Below are 19,853 nucleotides of genomic sequence, written 5' to 3'. Positions count from 1 at the left end.
AGAGGAAGGACTGCTAAAGCGGTGGCAACGGCTGGAGCTGAGCCAGTCCAGGAGCCCAGAGCTTCCTCCGGGTCTCCCCCGCAGGTGCAGGGTCCCAAGGCTTTGGGCTCTCTTCGACTGTTTTCCCCGGCCACAGGCAGGGAGCTGGAAAGGGTAGTGGGGCCGCTGGGATAAGAACTGGCGACCCTATGGGATCCTGGCATGTTCAAGGTGAGGACTTTAGTCGCTGTGCTATTGCACAGGCCCTGTCTGGTTGCTTTTTCAGGATGTTTTTAAAGTTGTTCTTTGAGCTCGTACTGTATTTCTTGCGAGCTGAAACTTAGCTCTGAGGTCAATGTTTGTAATGGACAATGGGGCGAGTACTTAACCTTGCCTGAACCAGGGGACAAGCATGAACAGTTGTCCAACTCTAAAGCTCCATAGAATTACATAGGGAAGTTCCCAAACATTTCCCTAATGACTTCAGCAACCACGGTGACTGCCTGAGTTAGTTACGGTATTAGGAGTTACACAGTGGAGACTTTTCTAATTTTGTTGTGTTGCGGGATGGCCTGGTTTGAATCCACAGAAGCTGTCTTGGCCCCAGTGAGACCCAGGGCAATTTGAGTGGAGCAGAGAACCGAGTGCAGATCCTAAAGACTGTGCCAGTGAACCTTTGCCTTAACCAAGACCATTTGGAGAACTCCAAGCGGGACCAGTACAGCGCCAACGTCGCTGAGAGCCCGGCCGTCATCCCTGTATCTGGAATCGCTGTGGTGAAAGCGGAGGATTTCACACCGGTGTTCATGACTTCGCCTGTGCATTATCCGCGGGGAGACAGCGAAGAGCAGCGCGTGGTCATCTTTGAACAGACTCAGTATGATGTGCCTGCCATCGCCACTCACAGCAACTACCTCAAGGACGACCAGCCCAGCACGCCCGACAGCACCTACAGTGAGAGCTTCAAGGACGGGGGCACCGAGGTGAGTCCACACTTGCTGAGCTGTCTGGATCTGGCTTTACGACTCCCAGCGCAGTGTAGTTTCTAGTAACTTCTTAAGTGTCTTAAACAGTTGAATCCATCAGTTTAGAATCTTTGTACCTTTCAAGCACAGACAGCATATTCTTGCCAGGTATCCAGAGACCTTGCCAAGACCATCATCTTTTTCTTGCTTGTTTCCATTCACAGTTTGAGTATTTCATTTGTTTTATATAACTGGGTACCCCACATCTGCATCAAGGTAATAGAATTTTCCCACACCCCAAAAGTGTCCTTGAACCTTCTTGCATTTGAAGGCCTCTCCTCTTAGACTTTCAAGGACCACTCTTCTTTGCCACTATGGTTTTGCCTTCTCTGGAAGTTCACACAGATGGAGTGGATGTTGTCTTTCTTCACTTAGCACACCACTGAGAGTCATTTAAATTGTAGGTTGTATTAATAATTTACTAAGATTGCTGAGTAGTGGTCCCTGTTAAGTGTACACCACTATTTGCTTAACTTTTCGTCAGTTGATGGCATTTGATTGCTTCCAGTTTGGGGCTATTGTGAATAACCCTCTACGAACATTCATGTATGTGTCTTCATGTGGACATAGGCTTTAATTTCTCTTGGGTAAATATCTGGGTCTAAAATTGCTGGGCCATGTGGTAAATGGATGTTTAACTTTATAAAGTACTGTCATAAAGTGTTTCAAAGCGGCTATATTGTTTTCACTCTTTCCATCATTGTATGAGGATTTCTGTTGCCACACCCTTGCTAACACTTCCTGTCAGTCCCTTTAACTATTTTTTTTTAGTGGCTATGTAGTGGTATTTGATTCTGGTTTGAATTTGCCTTTCCCTGATGCGTAGTGATGTTGAATGGTGTTTTCATGCACCTTTTTTTCCCTATAACTTCTTTTATGAAGACTCTCGTCAAGCCTTTTTCATTGTTTAGAAAGGATTGATTGATTTATTTGAAAGGCCAAGTGACAGAGATGGGAAGGCAGAATGAGGGAGACCTTCCATTTCCCTGGTTCACTCTCCAAATGGCTGCAACAGCCAAGGCAGGGCCAAGCTGAAGCCAGGAGTCTGGAACTGTCCCAATCTCCCACAAGGATGTCAGGGACCCAAGTTTTTGGACCTTTATCTGTTGTCTCCGAGGCATGCTAGCAGGATGCTGAGTAGGATGTGCAACATAGCTGTACTTGGTATGAAACATGGATGTTCCAAGTGGTAGCACAACTTACTGAACCACATTTTCAGTTGGGTTATTTATGTTATGGTTCCTTGGGTTAAGTTGTGATAGTTCATCAAGTAAATGAAAATACAAGCCCTTTATCCAGTGTATGTTTTGGAGTGGAGTACCCTTTTTGTGTTCTTGACCATTTCTTTTGAAGAACAGCAATATATACTCTGTTGAAATCCATTTTATTTGTTTTTTGTAATTATGCTCTTAGATACACTGTGTAAGAAGTCTTTCCTTGACTCAAAATGTGATAATAGTGTTCTCTTGTGTGTTCTCATCATTAATAGTTTCACCTCTTTCATGCAGGTTTCTGATCCATTTGGAGATAATTTTTGTATATAGTTTGAGGTCAGAATTGAGGTTCTGTTTTCCTTTACTGACATCCCAGTTGTCTTCGCACCATTTGTTAAAAGGATGGTCTTGTGCCTGGCTAATTGCCTTTGGATCTTTGTAGAACATCGTTGATGATGCAACTACAGGTCACATCTCATTTTTGGCCTGGAAGATTGGTCTTTCCAGGCCTCAGTACTTCCATTGCTTAAGACAGTGTTTCATCCACATGTTTGTTTAAAACTCAACTGTTCTTTCTCTAACCAAATAGGTATGTCTTTTGTGTTATGTGGGAAAAGGCATAGTAGGCCATTGAGCATGCTCATTCTTTTCAGTGGTGGTGGGAGGTAGGGCACACAAGGGGTACCAGTATCCCTGTCCTTGCTGGCACTTGTCATTTCTGAATACCTGTTGTGTTCTCTGAAATTGGTGGCAAGAGCCAAATATGAGAAATTTCCACTCTGAAGAGGCTTTCATCTTTCTTGAGTTTTAGTAGGCTTATAATTTTCAACCTCGTTATAATAACATCCTTAGTTGCCTATTTAAATGGTTAATGGACTTTAAAAAAAGCTGGGTAGGGATTACATAGGGTTTTTGGTAATGTTGAAGGTTTGACTTAACTTCAAGTAAGTAGTCACAGATGTTTCCATCAAAAAAGCAAGTAACTGAAGCTAGCACTGGGCAGTCCCAAGTGAGGTGTGCACTTAAACACTGGAGGATTGCCCTTGATGTCATGTCTTTCCTCACATTCCATAGAAATGTCCTGTCAGTTACGGAAGCATGCATGGACGTGGTCCAATGTCAACGGAACTAGCATGCTGTTTGGGGGTTGTGTTTGTTGTAGATAAAAAAAAGTCTTATGAAAGGAAACTATTGTATTTGGGGCTTAATTTTGAAGTAGATGAGAAAGAAAATTCCCAGAAACCAAAGGTGAAGAGCTGGCGCTGCTCTCCTAGTTTTGCAAATCGGTGTTTACGTTGTATTATTATACCTTGTGTCTGGTATGGTTTTTAGCCCTTTCTTTACTAGCTGGCTATCAGATTAAGTAAGTTCAAGGTAACGTCACCAAAATATTTTGCTAAGGAAAATGTGTCTAGAATCCAGTACTTCTTTTAGGATAGCTCTTAAATGTCCGAGATCCTTATTGAAGTAACAAATCTCATTTCTGGGTGACACTGATTCTTCTGTTTGGGAGATGGTAGGAGGGCAGGGAGCAGTTTGCTTAAATTTTAGGCTAGAATTTATTTATTTATGTATTTATTACCTACTTATTTTTGCAAGGTGGAGTTAGAAGGAAAGACCACAAGAGAGATCTTTCTTCGCTCGGATTCAGTCCGCAAATGGCTCCAACAGCTGGAGCTAAGCCGATCTGATCTGAAGCCCAGAGTTTCTTTTTTTTTTTTTTTTAAGATTTGTTTTATTTTTATTGCAAAGTCAGATATACAGAGAGGAAGAGAGACAGAGAGGAACATCTTCTGTTTAATGATTCACTCTCCAAGTGACCGCAACGGTCGGTGCTAAGCCAATCCAAAGCTAGGAGCCAGGAACCTCTTAAAGGTCTCTGACGTAAGTCCTGGATCCCAAGGCCCTGGGCTGTCCTCGACTGCCTTCTTAGGCCACAAGCAGGAAACTGGATGGGAAGTGGGGCTGCCGAGACCAGAACTCACATCCACATGGGATCCTGGCACATTCAAGGCGAGGACTCCAGCCGCTGGGCCACTGTCCCAGGCCCTGAAGCCTAGTGTTTCTTTTGGGCCTGCTATATGGGTACAGGGGCACAAGAGATTGGGCCATAATCCTCTGTTTTTCCAGGCCTCAAGCAGAGAGCTGAACTGAAAGTGGAGCAACTGGGACATGAATCGGTGCCCATGTGGGATGCTGATGCCACAGGTGGAGGATTGGTTTGCTTTGCCACAGAATTGGTCCCTAGGATAGAATTTTAAAAAATTCTTTATTTTTGTGATACAGTTCCTCAGGCTCAGGGATTTCTCCTTCCATCCTTCTCCACTTCCCTCTACCTCCACTGTTTTCCCCTATATTGTAACAATAGTTTAGTCTCTCAAAAAAACAGTTGCAAGTCCATTATTCTTCTAGTTATGTGTTTCCTGACATTGTAGATACAGAGAATGGTGTAAAGTCCAGGATTCCAGTGTTGAGATATATGCAACAGTTTCATTGGGAGTCAAGCTTTTATTAAGAAGCAAAGATGCATGCTTCAGTGTATCTGCACTTAGGCTAGATTTTCTATTTTTTTAATTTATTTTTTTTAATAGATTTACAGAGAGAAGGAGACAGAAAGATCTACCATCTGCTGGTTCACTCCCCAAATGGTCGCAATGGCTGCAGCTGAGCCGATCCAAAGCCAGGAGTCAAGAGCAGCTTCTGGGTCTCCCTCGCGAGTGCAGGGCCCCAAGGCTTTGGGTGGTCCTCTATGCTTTCCCAGGCCACCAACACCCATATGGGATCCTGGCATGTGCAAGTACAAGACTGTTGCACTGAGTCTTCCAGGCCAGAATTTTTAAAACAGTGGTAGCATATACATTTTTTTCATGGATTAATTTATGAGATTTTTATTTCACATTCTCTTGTAATAATTTTTGACAGGTATTTGTTGACATATACTGAATGTTAGACATACAATAGTTACTATCTAGCTATATGTGTGAAGAGAAATCATGGTGGTACCCAATCCCCAATTGATATCTTATGCCAGGTACCATGGCTCACACATTGCTATGCTAGCCTTTCCCACAATTCCACAAGGGGCATGTTAGTTTTCCCATTTTGCTGATAAAGGATCAGAGATGTGAAGAACCTTGCCAGACTTCACAGATCTCATAAGCTGAGAGCATATTTGATAAAAATAATTCTAGTAATTAACACTTGGAATGGGGGAGGGGGGACCAGCACTGTATTTCAACAGGCTAACCCTCCTCCCGCAGCCACTGACATCCCATGTGGGCACCGGTTCTAGTCCTGGTTGCTCCACTTCCCTTGCAGTTTCCTGCTTGTGGCTTGGGATAGCAACAGTGGACGGTCCAGGTCCTTGGACCTCTGTACCTATGTGGGAGACCCAGGTGAAGCTCCTGGCTCCTGGCGCTGGATGCAGATCAGCTCAGCTCTGGCTGTTGTGCCCATTTGGTGGATGAACCAGGTGATAGATGATCTCTTTCTCTGTCTCGAGTTATCTCTGTAAATCAGCCTTTGAATCTAAAAAAATTTTTTTTAAAAGATTGTGATACTTGGGCCCGGCGGCATGGCCTAGCAGCTAAAGTCCTCGCCTTGAACACGCCCCGGGATCCCATATGGGCGCCAGTTCTAATCACAGCAGCTCCACTTCCCATCCAGCTCCCTGCTTGTGGCCTGGGAAGGCAGTCGAGGACGGCCCAAAGCTTTGGGACCCTGCACCCGTGTGGGAGACCTGGAAGAGGTTCCTGGTTCCCGGCTTTGGGTCTGCACAGCACCGGCTGTTGTGGTCACCTGGGGAGTGAATCATCGGATGGAAGATCTTCCTCTCTGTCTCTCCTCTTCTCTGTGTATCTGACTTTGTAATAAAATAAATAAATCTTTAAAAAAAAATATTGTGATACTTATTTATACACAAAGACCTGGAATGGTTTCATGAGACATACTAAACTTCAGGAAGAAAGAATATGTGCTGGAAAATTACATGAACAGAGAGAGTCGGAATGAGAAATCATGAGAATGCACTTATTTTGTACCAAAATTTTATATTGGTTACTGGCAGTGGTGTAGGAGGAAAGGAGAAGTAAGGACTCATTTGGTTCAAAGGTGGACCTCTCTTCCAGTGGATGGTGCAGGATGCTGGGCCTTCTTCATCTTGACTACCACAATCCCCAGCAGGGGAAGAAAGAACTGGAACTGGTGTCTCATAAATATACTGATCTGGAAAATGTCACACCTGCTCTCTGATCATGTTCACAGGCCGGAACGAGCCCAGGGATCACTCTCACTGCTAGAAAGCTGCTGAGTTGAGTCTTCCTGTATGCTCAGGAAATGAGAATTATTGAAGTGAGCACAGATACTTCTGTTGTGTATTTCACAATTAAAACCAAGGCATGCCATCTACAGAATTAACATAATTACAGAGAATCTAGAAGGGAGAGCAATAATTTATTGCCAGATTGTTTGCTAACAAGCATATGATCATAAGAGTTTTCCAGTTTCAGAATATAAAAATAAAATATTTCTTCTATATCTAAACCCTGTCCAACATGATTGGTAACTTCTTGTCTCTTTTCCCATCAAATCTAACAAGTAAAATAATAAAAAAAAAAAACTGTTTCATGTGCTAAATTGCACCATGGCCTTATTTGTGTTTAATACACCCAATTCCATTATGTTGATTTTAAACATTTGGAGGGGGAATGGCATTGCCAAATTTCTATCACTTGACTAATCGATTTTTGCATCAAGCCAAATCTTGGAAAGTACCTAACAGATTCATTTTTTAAAATTCTAAAATCTTAGTTATTATGAGAGAAAGAAATAGAGTGAGAATTCTCATTCACTGATTTATCTACAACTGCCCAAAGATCAGGTCTGGGTTCAAATTGTAACTGATTTCCCGCAGTTGAAAAGATTGTTGTCTTTTTTTTTTTTTAAGATTTATTTATTTTTATGGAAAGGCAGATTTACAGAGAAGAGGACATACAGAGAGGAAGATCTTCCATCCGCTGGTTCACTCTCCAAGTGGCCACAATGGCCAGAGCTGAGCCGATCCAAAGCCAGGAGCCTTGAGTTTCTTCTGGGTCTCCCACGTGGGTGCAGGGTCCCAAGGCTTTGGGCTGTCCTCTACTGCTTTCCCAGGCTACAAACAGGGAGCTGGATGGGAAGTGGTGAGGACAGGATATGAACCGGCGCCCACATGGGATCCTGGTGCATGCAAAACGAGGATTTAGCCACTAGGCTGCCGTGCCAGGCCCAAGATTATTGCCTTTTAACAGTAGATTCTTGTTAGCTGTCTCCTCTCTGTGCAAGAAGAGCTAGTGTTTCCACCACTCTAAATTCCAATGAGTTAAGATTGCCTGATACCTAAGGTGCTTCAAGGACAATTTATCAAATACATGTTATTGTACTTGTCTCTTTACTGAGTCCAAGTAAGTAAGAAATTTATAGATGTATTATATCAGATAGCAATTAAGTGCAGTGCTGTTGGCTGTCTATCCTTTGTCATTCTGTAGTAACACTAAAATATCCCATAGTAGGGCCCAGCATGTTAGCCTAGCGGCTAAAGTTCTTGGCTTGCATGCGCCAGGATCCCCTATGGGTGCCTGTTCTAGCCGTGGCAGCTCCACTTCCCATCCAGCACCCTGCTTGTGGCCTGGTAAAACAGTTGAGGACGGCCCAAAGCCTTGGGACCCTGCACCCGCGTGGGAGACCCAGAGGAAGGTCCGGGCTCCTGGCTTTGGATCGGCTCAGCTCTGGCCATTGTGGCTACTTGGGGAGTGAGTTAACGGACAGAGGATCTTCCTCTCTGTCTCTCCTCCTCTCTCTCTATCAGACTTCCCAATAAAAATAAACAAATCTTTTTAAAAAATGTATCCCCTAGTAGTTGTGGAAGCTTGGTAGCTGGCCAGAATGGCCCAGTATTTTGGTTCTGATTCTGAATCATTTTAGGTCATGGAATTGAGCTAGTAATCACATTTCATCTAAAGGATTATCTGTTTTCCTGCTGGCTTCTCCTTTTAATTTGTATAAAGTTATAAAGATAATAGAACAAAAGAAAAATTTTAAGGGGGTAGTTATTGTGGCCCAAATGATTAAGCCACAACTTGGGATGCCTGTATCCCACACTGGAGATCTAGGCGAGTCCTGGTCTGCTTGTTTCTGATCCAACTTCCACATAATCATGTTTGGAAGCCACGGATGAGCTCAAGTCATTGGTCCCTTGCCATCCATGTAGCTTCCCCGATGTGGGTTCTGGCTCTTGGTTTTAAACTGGCCCAGTTTTGGCTGTTACAGGCATTTGGGTAGTAAACCAATAGATGAAGAATCTTTCCCTCTATGCCTTTCATGTATATGGAACTAAGGAAACATATAAAGGAATAAATTGTAATAAAGAGGAAGTTTTTAAAATCAGGTTTAAACAGCAGATATTCATGTCTGTAGCATATATCCTGTTTTAGAATTTTTATATTTTTGCCTACATTCATTTATTCGTTAGAACAGGATCTGGCACACAGTTGGCAGTTTCTGTGAATTTGAATATTTACAGTATGAAACCTTTTCATGTCACCTAGGGGTTGGAACCACTGCACCTACAAGTCCAGTTTGTTGTTCCACTTAGGTAAGCTCAGGATGATGGAGTCCAGGCCAGGGCAGTAGGTTCAGTCCAGCTGTGTTGGTTTTGGTTGTTGTGGTCTCTGAACAGAGATCCTGAAAACACCTCTCTATCACCTCCTTTAATGCTTTGGTCATCATGCTACCCTCTAGTCCAAAATTTCCTGATTACTATTAAGTTTTTTTTTTTTTCTCAGATCTACTCTAATAGATCATTGTCAGTGATGGGAATTTTCTTATTTTGTACAACATGGCAACAGCAGGTTATAATTTGAAGTTGGAATATGGCTAGTTGAGGAACTGAATGCTTAACTTTGTTTTGCTTCTTATGCTTAAATGTAAATAGCACATGTGTCTAGTGGCTATTATAATGGGCAGCAAAGGCCAAGTTCACCTTTTATAGTCAGGCTCGTTCTATATTATTTGTATAAAAATGTTTATTCTTGGGCCCAGCATGATGACTCTGTGGTTAAATCCTTGCCTTACGTGTGCTGGAATTTCATACGGGTGCAGATTTGTGTCTTGCTTGCCCCACTTCATATCCTGCTGTCTGCTTGTGGCCTGGGAAAGCAGTCAAGAACAGCCCAAAGCCTTGGGACCCTGTGCTCAAGTGGGAGACCTAGATGAAGCTCCGGGCTCCTGACTTTGAATTGGCTCAGTTCTGACCACTGTGGTCACTTGGGGAGTGAACCAGCAGATTCTGTCTCTCCTTCTCCTTGTAAATCTGCCTTTCCAATAAAAACAAATAAATCTTTTAAAAATTAATTTCGTTTTTATTGGAAAGGCAAAGAAACAGGAAAAAGAGAAATTCTTCTTCCATCCACTTGTTCACTCTCCTAATACTTGAAATCTGTAGTCAATTAGAACTCCAGCAGAGTCTCCCAGGGTTCACATTAGTAGGAAGCTAGATTTGGAATGCCCTCTGAAGCCAGGCATTTGATCTATGGCATGAAATGGCCCATGTTGTATCTTCCCTGCTGTGCCAAACACCCCTCCCAGTATTGTGCTCTTGGCCCCATGTGTGTATTCTTCTTGACCCAAGTTAGTCTTTTCTCACCTAGATTTCTTTTTCTCAGTTCCTTCATTTCATCCTGGTTCTCTTTAACTTCCGAGGGGTAGAGGAGCATTCATACTCTCTCAGCCTCCTTACAGGTGTGTAGGTCTTCTTTTCCTGGCAATGTCTTTTGTGTTCTGTTTTTCCCATCAGGACCTGATGAATGGATGAATCACCATAAACTTTTATAATAGTTATTTATTCTATTTTAGTTTGTTTTTCATGTGAATTTACCTTATCCTCCCAACTTCTTAAAAATGTCTCTGAGGACAGAACAGTGTCTTGTATCATTTTTGTACTTTTTTTTTGGCACCATGTAGATGGCAAAGTCCCAGAGAATACCCAGTGATTGCTTTGCTGGTTGATTACTGAAGAAACACAAATCTGTGTCATTGAATCTCTGTCTAGATGACTCATTTAGTCAACAAATATTTGTGCAGTGTTTATGGGAGTCATTTGGGTTGAACTTCTTGAATTCAAGGAATTAGCCTGGATAACAAGAAGGATCATAAACTGGTACATAGAGATTATATTATAAGTGTATGGTAAGTTCTGGACATGGTGGTCAGGGGCTGCAAAGACCTGTTAGCTAATAATTGAGAAACTCTTTCCTTAGGAAGAAAACCCTTGAGATGCTGATCAGAAAATGGAAGTTTCTGATGTAGCAATGAGAGACAAGAATGTTGTTTCTTAAAACCACCTAGAAGGCTTTAAGTGATCCTTTTTTGAAAAGGCTGTAAAATGTGCCAAGTATATCCTATTTGTACTATGTTGTAACAATTGTATTCAAGCTTCTTGGTGTACCTGTTATAAAACTTGGAATTGCCTCCAAAAAATGAGTATCAGAGTACTATGATAAGTAGATTGGCAAAGGTGTTGAATATGGTCAAACTGTTGTTCCTTATTAATATTTGGGGCACATTTATGAGGGGCTTTTTAAGTGTCATGGAAAATACTGTATAAAAACAGCATGGTGGGCCCGGCACAATAGCGTAGTGGCTAAAGTTCTTGCCTTGCACGTGCCAGAATCCCATATGGTCACTGGTTCTAATCCCAGTGGCCCTGCTTCCCATCCAGCTCCCTGCTTGTGGCCTGAGAAAGCAGTTGAGGATGGCCCAAGGCCTTGGGACCCTGTACCCACGTGGGAGACCCGGAAGAGCTCTTGACTCCTGGCTTTGGATTGGTTCAACTCCAGCATTGTGCTCACTTGGGGAGTGAACCATCGGATGGAAGATCTTCCTCTGTCTCTCCTCCTCTCTGTATATGTGACTTTCCAATAAAAAATAAATCTTTAAAACAAGCAAACAAACAAAAAAAAAAACCAGCATCATTTCCAAAAATGTTTTGTGTCAACATAAACTTATCTTTTAATTCCATTCTCTATGAACTTTTTGAAGTCGCTTTGTAGCAAGTGTTCAGTGTACACTAGAGACCATTCTTGACATTTTATGACCCATTGGGTCCTTCTATTCACTGTAAATAGACCTTTTGCAGTTGAGGATATATGGCAATTACCTCATTTCACATGGAGGACAGGAAAAGGAGCTAGAACTTTATCCTTGGGACATTTGCGGTAAGAATTGGAGATACGGAAAATGGAAAGAATATTGTGAATATGTGAGTGTAACATGCAAAGCACCAAGGCGTTTTCTGTTGAGTGTGGTTTTCAGTGTGGAGGTGGTCTGTGAGTTTTGTAAGGAAATGGTAACTCTTCACTGGGGTGGAACACTTGATACCATATAATTTTTCTTTCTAATGACACAATAAAATGGCTAGGATACACATAACAATTTTGAACCTGATTACTCACCTGTGTGTTTCAACTTTGACTGTTTGAATTTTGCAGAAATTTCGGAGCGCTTCAGTTGGGGCTGAGGAGTACATGTATGACCAGACTTCAAGGTATGTTACCAGGAGATAATACCTTTCCAGTGGACCTCCAAGTTCTGTTGCTGAACTTTTTCTTCTTAGTACACTTCAAATAGAATGATTTGGTCCCATTGGCATTTGACTCTTGTTTGCATACAAATGACACCTGTACCATTATTTCTGGCCTAAGCCAAATTTTGGGAGCCAGTGCTTTTTCTTCATTCCTTTGACTAGACACTTTCAGGGACTCTTCTAAAACTCAGTCTTCTGTGCCTCCAACCAAACACATGTGAAGTTCTACCCTTTGTCTTTTCCCTCCATCTCCCCCTGCTTTGTACTTGATCTCCCACTTGTTGGTGTGGCTCATGAGATACGCATCCTCTGCGGGAACCCAGCTGGAGATAGGAGGGTCTGCCTGCCTTCTGTGGGGCTACCTGTCATGTCCCTTCCGACCTACTCTTGTCAACTTTCTCCTGACATGTTGCAATACGAATTATCTCCCTTCCAGGCCTGTCTTTCCCTTCCATTCTACTTTGCACGTAGCTACCAGCTCTCCTGCACGCAGGAGCCTCTCCTGTACCAGCAATGTGCTAAGATTGAAGATAAGATATGAACTCTTCTGACAAGAATCTCAATTTTGGGGGGAGACACATGTGATGACAGGCAAATTATATTATGTTTTCTAAGTGATGACTCTTATTCTAAGAAGCTGAGTGAGCCGAAAACCCTGGGTGGTATGGAACAGGGATAAAAACATCCTTTTATCCAGAGCGTCTGAACTGGATCTTGAAGGGTTGCTAACACATTTTGTAAGGAAAAGGAGATTAAACATGTTTTGGGTAGTATTGTAAGGACACTAGCTGTGGTCATGTCTAGAAAAAACAATAGCAAGCGATGAGTTTCTCTCCCATTTACAAGACCTGCCAGGATTTCACTGTTTCAGACAGAATGAAATACCAGTTCCTTACAAAGGTGCTTAGGACCCTCTAAGCTCTGATCCCTCTTTTTTAATTATTATTATTATTATTGGTACCATGTTGCTTGTACATGTGTGACTCTTCCATTTTCTCTGGCTTCACCAGAAGTCCTCTTGTTGCTGCAGGATTTTGCTCCCAGTTACCATGTCCTGATCATCCTAATAAGAATATGATGTGCTCGGGGATGTGGAGAGGATGGCTTTCCAAGCAGGTGTCAAAATGTATTTGGAATTTTCATACTGCACATCCAGAGTGGCCTGTCCTCAGCTACCAGATGAACAGTTTACTACTCACAACCCTGACTGTTCTTGCTGGGGTTGCTGTTCCTCAGTGGAATGGGTTGGCTCTGACTCCCCCACAACTGTGAGATGAGGAAGATGGGCAAATCCTGGGTTCTGATCCTGCATTATAGACTGCCTTATAGGATATAAATCCCGAAATTTTATCAGGAGTCATTTCTGTTCTTATGTGCCTTTTCCTGGGAGGAAGTGCACAGTTGTATTTTTTTTAAGATTCATTTATTTTTATTGGAATGGCAGATATATGGAGAGAAGGAGAGACAGGAAGATCTTCTGTCTGTTGACTCATTCCCCAAGTGGCCAAAATGATCGGAGCCGAGCGAATCTAAAGAAAGGAGCCAGCAGCTTCCTCCAGGTCTCCCATGTGGATGCCATCCTTTACTGCTTTCCCCAGGCCACAAGCAGAGAACAGGATAGGAAGTACAGCAACTGGCACACAAACTAGCACCCATAGCGATTCCTGGTATATGCAAGGTGAGGATTAGCCACGAGGCTATTACACCAGGCCCAAATCCTGAAATTTTATTAAGGGTTGTTTGTGCTCTTATGTGCCTTTTCCTGCAAGCAGGTTTCACAGTTGTACTTAGGTATTTTTAAGCAGTTGGTGGAGTCTGTGCCCTTGAGAATGTACAGCTAAGTGGTCCAGCTGATTCCTAATGCCCTGTCCTGATCTAAAATGCTGTAATTCAATGGCAACTGTATTAAAGTAGATTTTTTCAGGCAAAATGACAAGGAAATTGGTTCTATCTTGAATGATTTATTGTCTCACATTGTTCTAAGGCAAATGTTTTAGAATCTGCTTAGTTGATTGACATCAGTCTGAGATTATCCTCATACCAGAGGAATGTCATTTTGTCCCTTAAAATTTTTCTCATTATAGTAATTAATGAACCGTCATAACAATGTTTAACATAGAAAGCAGGAGTCCCTTATGCTGTAAGTAAACTCCTAAGCCTTCTTTTGTACTCACCATGTTTGTCCTCAGCCTTCCAAAGGTTAGGAAATGAAACAGTGGTGAAAAAAGCATAGGCCCAGTGGAATGGTTCTGATGATTCAGAAAATGTACGGGGTTTATTGTTGTGTTTCTTACTGTGTGTCATCTTGCAGTGTAGCAGACATACGTATTTCTGAACAAACATAAGGCAAAAGTGATTGTGGTATTGAGAAGAATTGGTGTTTGTGTAAATGACAGTGTATGTTAAACATGCTAACAGAGAGCAGAGGTGTGCACACCTTTCCTGTAGTGAGCTGCAAGGGAAATACTTTAGATTGGAAAGGCTCCCGTGCCTGTCACTCTTCCCGGTATTGCTGCTGTAGTGTGAAAGCAGCCAATAGATGGCAAGCACACAAACGAACAGAGCTGTGATCCAATAAATCTTCATTGACAATAACAGGTGGTGAGTTACACACGGCCTGTGGGCTGCCATTTGGAAACTCTTGATTTAACACAATCTGTTGTGAATCTGCAGGTTTGCAAACAAGAAGCCAGAGACAACAAACATGTCCTTTTAGGACACTAAATTCTCAAGGTTCTCAGTTTTTACGCTTTGACATGTGTTGTTCTTGGTTTTGTAAGTTTTATTTAAAGGGTGGATAAATCACAGACACACATTGTTCTATTCTGGGAAAGAATGGGTATGGAAGCAAGTTACTATCTTCATTTGATTCCCTCCCCACCCCTCCCAAAAAAGTTAGGTCTATACATCAGTTGAACAAAAAGTATTTATGCATTTGACTTGTTTGAATGAAACTGAGTAGTTAATTCCACTAATTTTTGAGCTCCAGGCATGGGGTGGCTGGCAGCTAAGGTTTAGCAATGTTTTTCTGGTATGACTGTCACCACATCATGACTGTTTTCCTTTTAAACCAGATGGCTTATGTTATGGGGCACTCTTGAGGAATGCTGTGTGTGTTGTACGGCCATAACCTTTGGCCTAGTCTCGTCTTGTCATATGCTGTATTTTGTCTCTTAAATCGAGTAAACACTGGTTAATATTCATACAGAATTCTATGGGCAGTAAGCTGGAAGGGAGGGAGGGCAGCAGTGTCCCAGGTGCAAATCTGATCGGTGTTTGTTTTCTGCTTGCAGTGGCACGTTTCAGTACACCTTGGAAGCTACCAAATCTCTCCGCCAGAAGCAGGGGGAGGGCCCCATGACCTACCTCAACAAAGGACAGTTCTACGCCATCACGCTCAGTGAGACTGGAGACAACAAATGCTTCCGACATCCCATCAGCAAAGTCAGGGTAGAGCCTTTGTTTCTTAAAGTGGAAGGGATCGCTAGTGGAGTGCAAGCCTTGCAGCTTTGGGGAATGGTGGGGTTTGGGGGGGTGGAATTCCAAAATAAATAATTCTAGTACCAGTGTCAGAGAGTGAAAGCAAGAGAATGTATCGGCTTGTAGTTTATCATTTTAATCAGTAACCAATAAACCCCAGGAAAGGCCTGTGGTTGGAACATGCCTTCTGACTGAATCCAAGGAATTTTCCTTGCTTCATTCCCTGCCTATGTGCTACCTCATCATTGTTTTTCATCAGTTCACCTTGGTGTTTCAAGTAACTTGATGTAATTCAGAATATATTTGTGGGTGAGTTGGAGCTGTGCTGTGTTCTGTTAAGGTGAACGGTCATGCATCCTGACTCCCCAGAAAGTTGGCCACATTTTTAAAAATCTCTCTGCAGCTCATAACTCAGTCTGGAATCAGGGGGCGAGGTGTGGTGCTCGTTGGGAGTAAAGTAGGAGGAATCTCTAGATCCGAGAGCCTTCACCCTGTTTGTGGGAAGTGAAAGTGGAGCCTTCGCTCACTGCTCTGGAAGCCTGCCAGCTGCTGGCAAGCTCCCCTTCTGCCAAAAAGGGAGGGAGCTGCTAATCCATTCTTCATTGAAAAGGAGAATTATAGCACAGCTCTGAAGGACTTTGCTATTTGGTTGTGAAATGATGTGAGCTATTTTGTTCATGGTTATCTCCTCCTAAGCTCTCCAGAATGGTAAGAGGCAAACAACATGGTGTGCTCAGACCACGCTGGAGCCTGCAGCCCCATCCAATCACGTAGGGCCAGGTCTCGACGCATGGCTGCAGGCAGAAAGGTGCCTGGTGTGCCGTGTGGCATCAGGAGAATCGGTATGTTCCTCTCTGGCCAAGACCAGGGAGGACGATAATGTCAATATAAGAGTCACTGAATTGCAGCTCAGGTTTACTGAGTCTCTGCTTCTGCCAGGCTCTGGACTGGGTGCTGTTGTGTTGTGTTTTTGGAATATTACCGATCTTGGACTTTCAGAAGCCAACAAATGGCCAGAGTTATGTGGCTACAAATTGGGGGTGCCAGAATATATGACAGGTGATCAACTTCTTGAATTGAACTTTCTTATGTCCTAACAAGGTGGGGACCATTAGGCTGTGGGACTTATGGGACCTTAAGAAATCTCATCTGGGCCCAGTGCCGTGGCCTAGCGGCTAAAGTCCTCGCCTTGGACGTGCCAGGATCCCATATGAGCACTGGCTCTAATCCTGGTGGTCCCATTTCCCATCCAGTTTCCTGCTTATGGCCTGGGAAGGCAGTCAAGGATGGCCCAGAGCTTTGGGACCTTGCACCCGTGTGGGAGACCTGGAAGAGCTCCTGGCTCCCAGCTTCAGATGGGCTTAGCTCTGGCCGTTGTGGTTGCTTGGGAAATGGATCATCAGATGAAGATCTTCCTCTCTGTCTCTCCTCCTCTCTGTATATCTGACTTTGCAAAAAAAAAAAAAAAAAAAACTTAAAAAAAAGAGATTTCATCTGGTCCTACCAAAGCAATTATATATGGTACCCCAAATTCAAGAGATCTATAGTAGGCTAATTTTTAAGTCAATATTTTCATACAGCATGTAAATGATGTTATAAATGTCTGAATATTTCTCATCCCTGCTAAAGTATGCTGTGTTAAACAGTATAGAGGGCTGGAAGGCTGAGAAATGTTAGCTTAGGGTCTACTGTTGGAGGGACTCAGTATAGTTTTTGCTGTACCCTGCTATGTATGTGGGTGTCTGGTAAGAAAACACTATGTGCATTTTTTTTAACTGTAGTCATACACAGGAGGAGAGTCAGAAAGTAAGATCTTAAGTCCGCTGGTTCACTCTCTAAGTGATTGGAGTGAGCTGATTTGAAACCAGGAGCCAAGAGCTTCCTCCGGGTCTCTCCTGTGGGTGTAGGGTCCTAAAGCCTTGGGCTGTCCTGCTTTCCCAGGCCACAAGCAGGGAGCTGGGTGGGAAGCCGTGCTGCTAGGATTAGAACCAGTGCCCATATGGGATCCCAGCACATGCAAGATGAGGATTTAGCCACTAGGCTACTTTGCCAGGGTTCATTTGTTTTTAAGAAAAAATCTAGTTATTTGAAAGGGGGCAGGAAAAGAAAGGGACAAAGACTATCTTCCATTTGATGGCTCACTTCCCAAATGACTACAATAGCATGGATTGGAACAGGCCAAGCCAAGAATGCGGAAATCCATTCTGTTACAGGGACCCAAGCACGACCCAGGCACTTGACCCATCAACCCAACACCTTCCCAGGCACATCAACAGGAAGATTTTTCAGAATGGAGGGTGCTGAAACTTGAACCAGCACTCTGATACAGGATGTGAGAATCCCAGGCAGCGGCTCAGCCTGCTGTGTCATGACACAACCACTCTGCAAATTAGCTTTTAAGGAAATCTTGTCTCTACGAAGCACAAGTTGAACTCCTAAACACCATTGCTATGATCCTAAGCAAATGGTGGCTATTCAGGGTGCAGAAACTTTTCCGGAAGTTTCACTGTGTATGAATGGTAGGAAATAACTTAATATGGTAATTTGATTCCTTTATGCAGCACTAAAGCAATTGATATCCCTCCACGCGCCCATAGTCTTCGCGACTTCAATCTAACACTCTGATGAAGGAAGCAGGGGCCTCTCAGTGGACATTTCTTTTTTTTTTTTTTTTAAAGATTTTTTTATTATTGGAAAGCCGGATATACAGAGATGAGGAGAGACAGAGAGGAAGATCTTCCATCCGATGATTGACTCCCCAAGTGAACCGCAACAGGCTGGTGCGTGCCGATCTGAAGCCGGGAACCAGGAACCTCTTCCGGGTCTCCCACATGGGTGCAGGGTCCCAAAGCTTTGGGCCGTCCTCAACTGCTTTCCCAGGCCACAAGCAGGGAGCTGGATGGGAAGTGGAGCTGCTGGGATTAGAACCGGCGCCCATATGGGATCCTGGTGCGTTCAAGGCGAGGACTTTAGCCGCTAAGCCACGCCGCCGGGCCCTCAGTGGACATTTCTTACTTCTTGACTCTCTGGGAACTTCAAGACAGACAGGTGCACTTGCATTCTCTCAAATCTGATTTCGGAAGACGGAGTTTAAGTTTCAGTCAAAGCCTGTATTGATGATGATCATTTCAAACTTGAGTGATTAAGAAATATTTCTGTACTAAAAATATGCTATTCTTAAAAAGTTTCAGTGTTATTTTGAGACAGATAGAACGCTAACGAGTCACACAGTAAATATTTATGTATACAAGAGGTTTGCAAAAAGCTTAAGGAAGATGTACATTATGAGGGAGAAAACTATGCATGGATTCTAAAGTTTTTTGCACCCAAAAGGGCTTGGAGCAGGGCAGGGTGGCTGGGCCCAGGATCCTGCCACGGTGGTGAATAGCACCTTTTGTTTCTTTTTGTTTGGTTTTTAAATATTTATTTTTATTGGAAAGTTACATATACAAAGAAAAGGAGAAACAGAAAGATCTTCTGTCTGCTGATTCACTCCCCAAGCAGCCACAATGACTGGAGCTGAGCTGATCCGAAGCCAGGAGCTCTTCTGGGGCACACATGTGGGTTCAGGGTCCCAAGGTTTTGGGCCGTCCTCGACTGCTTTCCCAGGCCACAAGCAGGGAGCTGAATGGGAACCAGGGTTACCTGGATAAGAATCGGTGCCCATATGGGATCCCAAAGTGTGCAAGGCAAAGCAAGGACTTTAGTCACTAGGCTACTGAGCTGGACTCAATCGTACTTTTTCATGCCACTCATGTATGCTCGTGTTCTGGTCATGTTCTGGGTGCTTGAGAATTTCAACAGTTCATTACAGGTTTCTCAACCAGGCTTTCCTCAATAACATTGTTTCTTTGTAAAAATGTTCATACAAACATTAGGAATGAGCTAGATTTTGAGTTGATAACCATCACTGGATAGCAACATATTTTAAGTTTTAAGAATCTAGAACCAAATTTGTTGTGGTGGTAGAAGTTTTTCAATGTAGGACCAGGTGTTGGTGCAGCAAGCTGATCTTCCACCTGTGGCACTGGCACCCCAAATGCTTCCTGGTTTAGGTTTCAACTGCTCTACTTCCCATCTAGCTCCCTGCTTTTGCCTGGGAAAGCAACTGAGGATAGCTTAAGTTCTCTGGGAGACCCAGAAGAAGCTCCTGGTTCCTGGCTTCAGATTGATTGGTTCAGCATCCGCCGTTGTAGCCATTTGGGAAGTGAAGCAGCAGACAAAAGATTCTTTCTCACTGTCTCTTGTTTTTTCTGTAAATCTCCCAATAAAAAATAAATGAATCTTTGATAAAGGTTTTTTTTTTTTTAATTACTAAATCAGATGTACAAAGAGGAGGAGAGACAGAGAGGAAGATCTTCCATCCGATGATTCACTCCCCAAGTGACCATAATGACTGGTGCTACGCTGATCCAAAGCCGGGAACCAGGAACCTCCTCTGGGTCGCCCACGAGGGTACAGGGTCCCAAGGCTTTGGGCCGTCCTCGACTGCTTTCCCAGGCCACAAGCAGGGAGCTGGATGGGAAGCGGAGATGCCGG

General features: G+C 43.3%; 1 protein-coding gene across 6 annotated transcripts in view; it reads left to right on the top strand.

The window, feature by feature from the left end:
- Nucleotides 1-19,853, top strand: part of GRHL2 (grainyhead like transcription factor 2) — a 156,605-nt gene that overhangs the window by 53,797 nt on the left and 82,955 nt on the right. For all 6 annotated transcript variants that reach the window (XM_004580643.2, XM_058668579.1, XM_058668575.1 and 3 more), the window contains exons 4-6: nt 569-962; nt 11,740-11,795; nt 15,128-15,284. In XM_004580643.2, the coding sequence (XP_004580700.1) occupies nt 569-962; nt 11,740-11,795; nt 15,128-15,284 (607 nt within the window). The remainder of the gene's footprint in view (nt 1-568; nt 963-11,739; nt 11,796-15,127; nt 15,285-19,853) is intronic.

The sequence above is a fragment of the Ochotona princeps genome, chromosome 9 (assembly GCF_030435755.1).
Source record: "Ochotona princeps isolate mOchPri1 chromosome 9, mOchPri1.hap1, whole genome shotgun sequence".
In the NCBI taxonomy this organism is placed as follows: domain Eukaryota; kingdom Metazoa; phylum Chordata; class Mammalia; order Lagomorpha; family Ochotonidae; genus Ochotona; species Ochotona princeps.
This window is presented reverse-complemented; position numbering and strand designations above follow the sequence as displayed.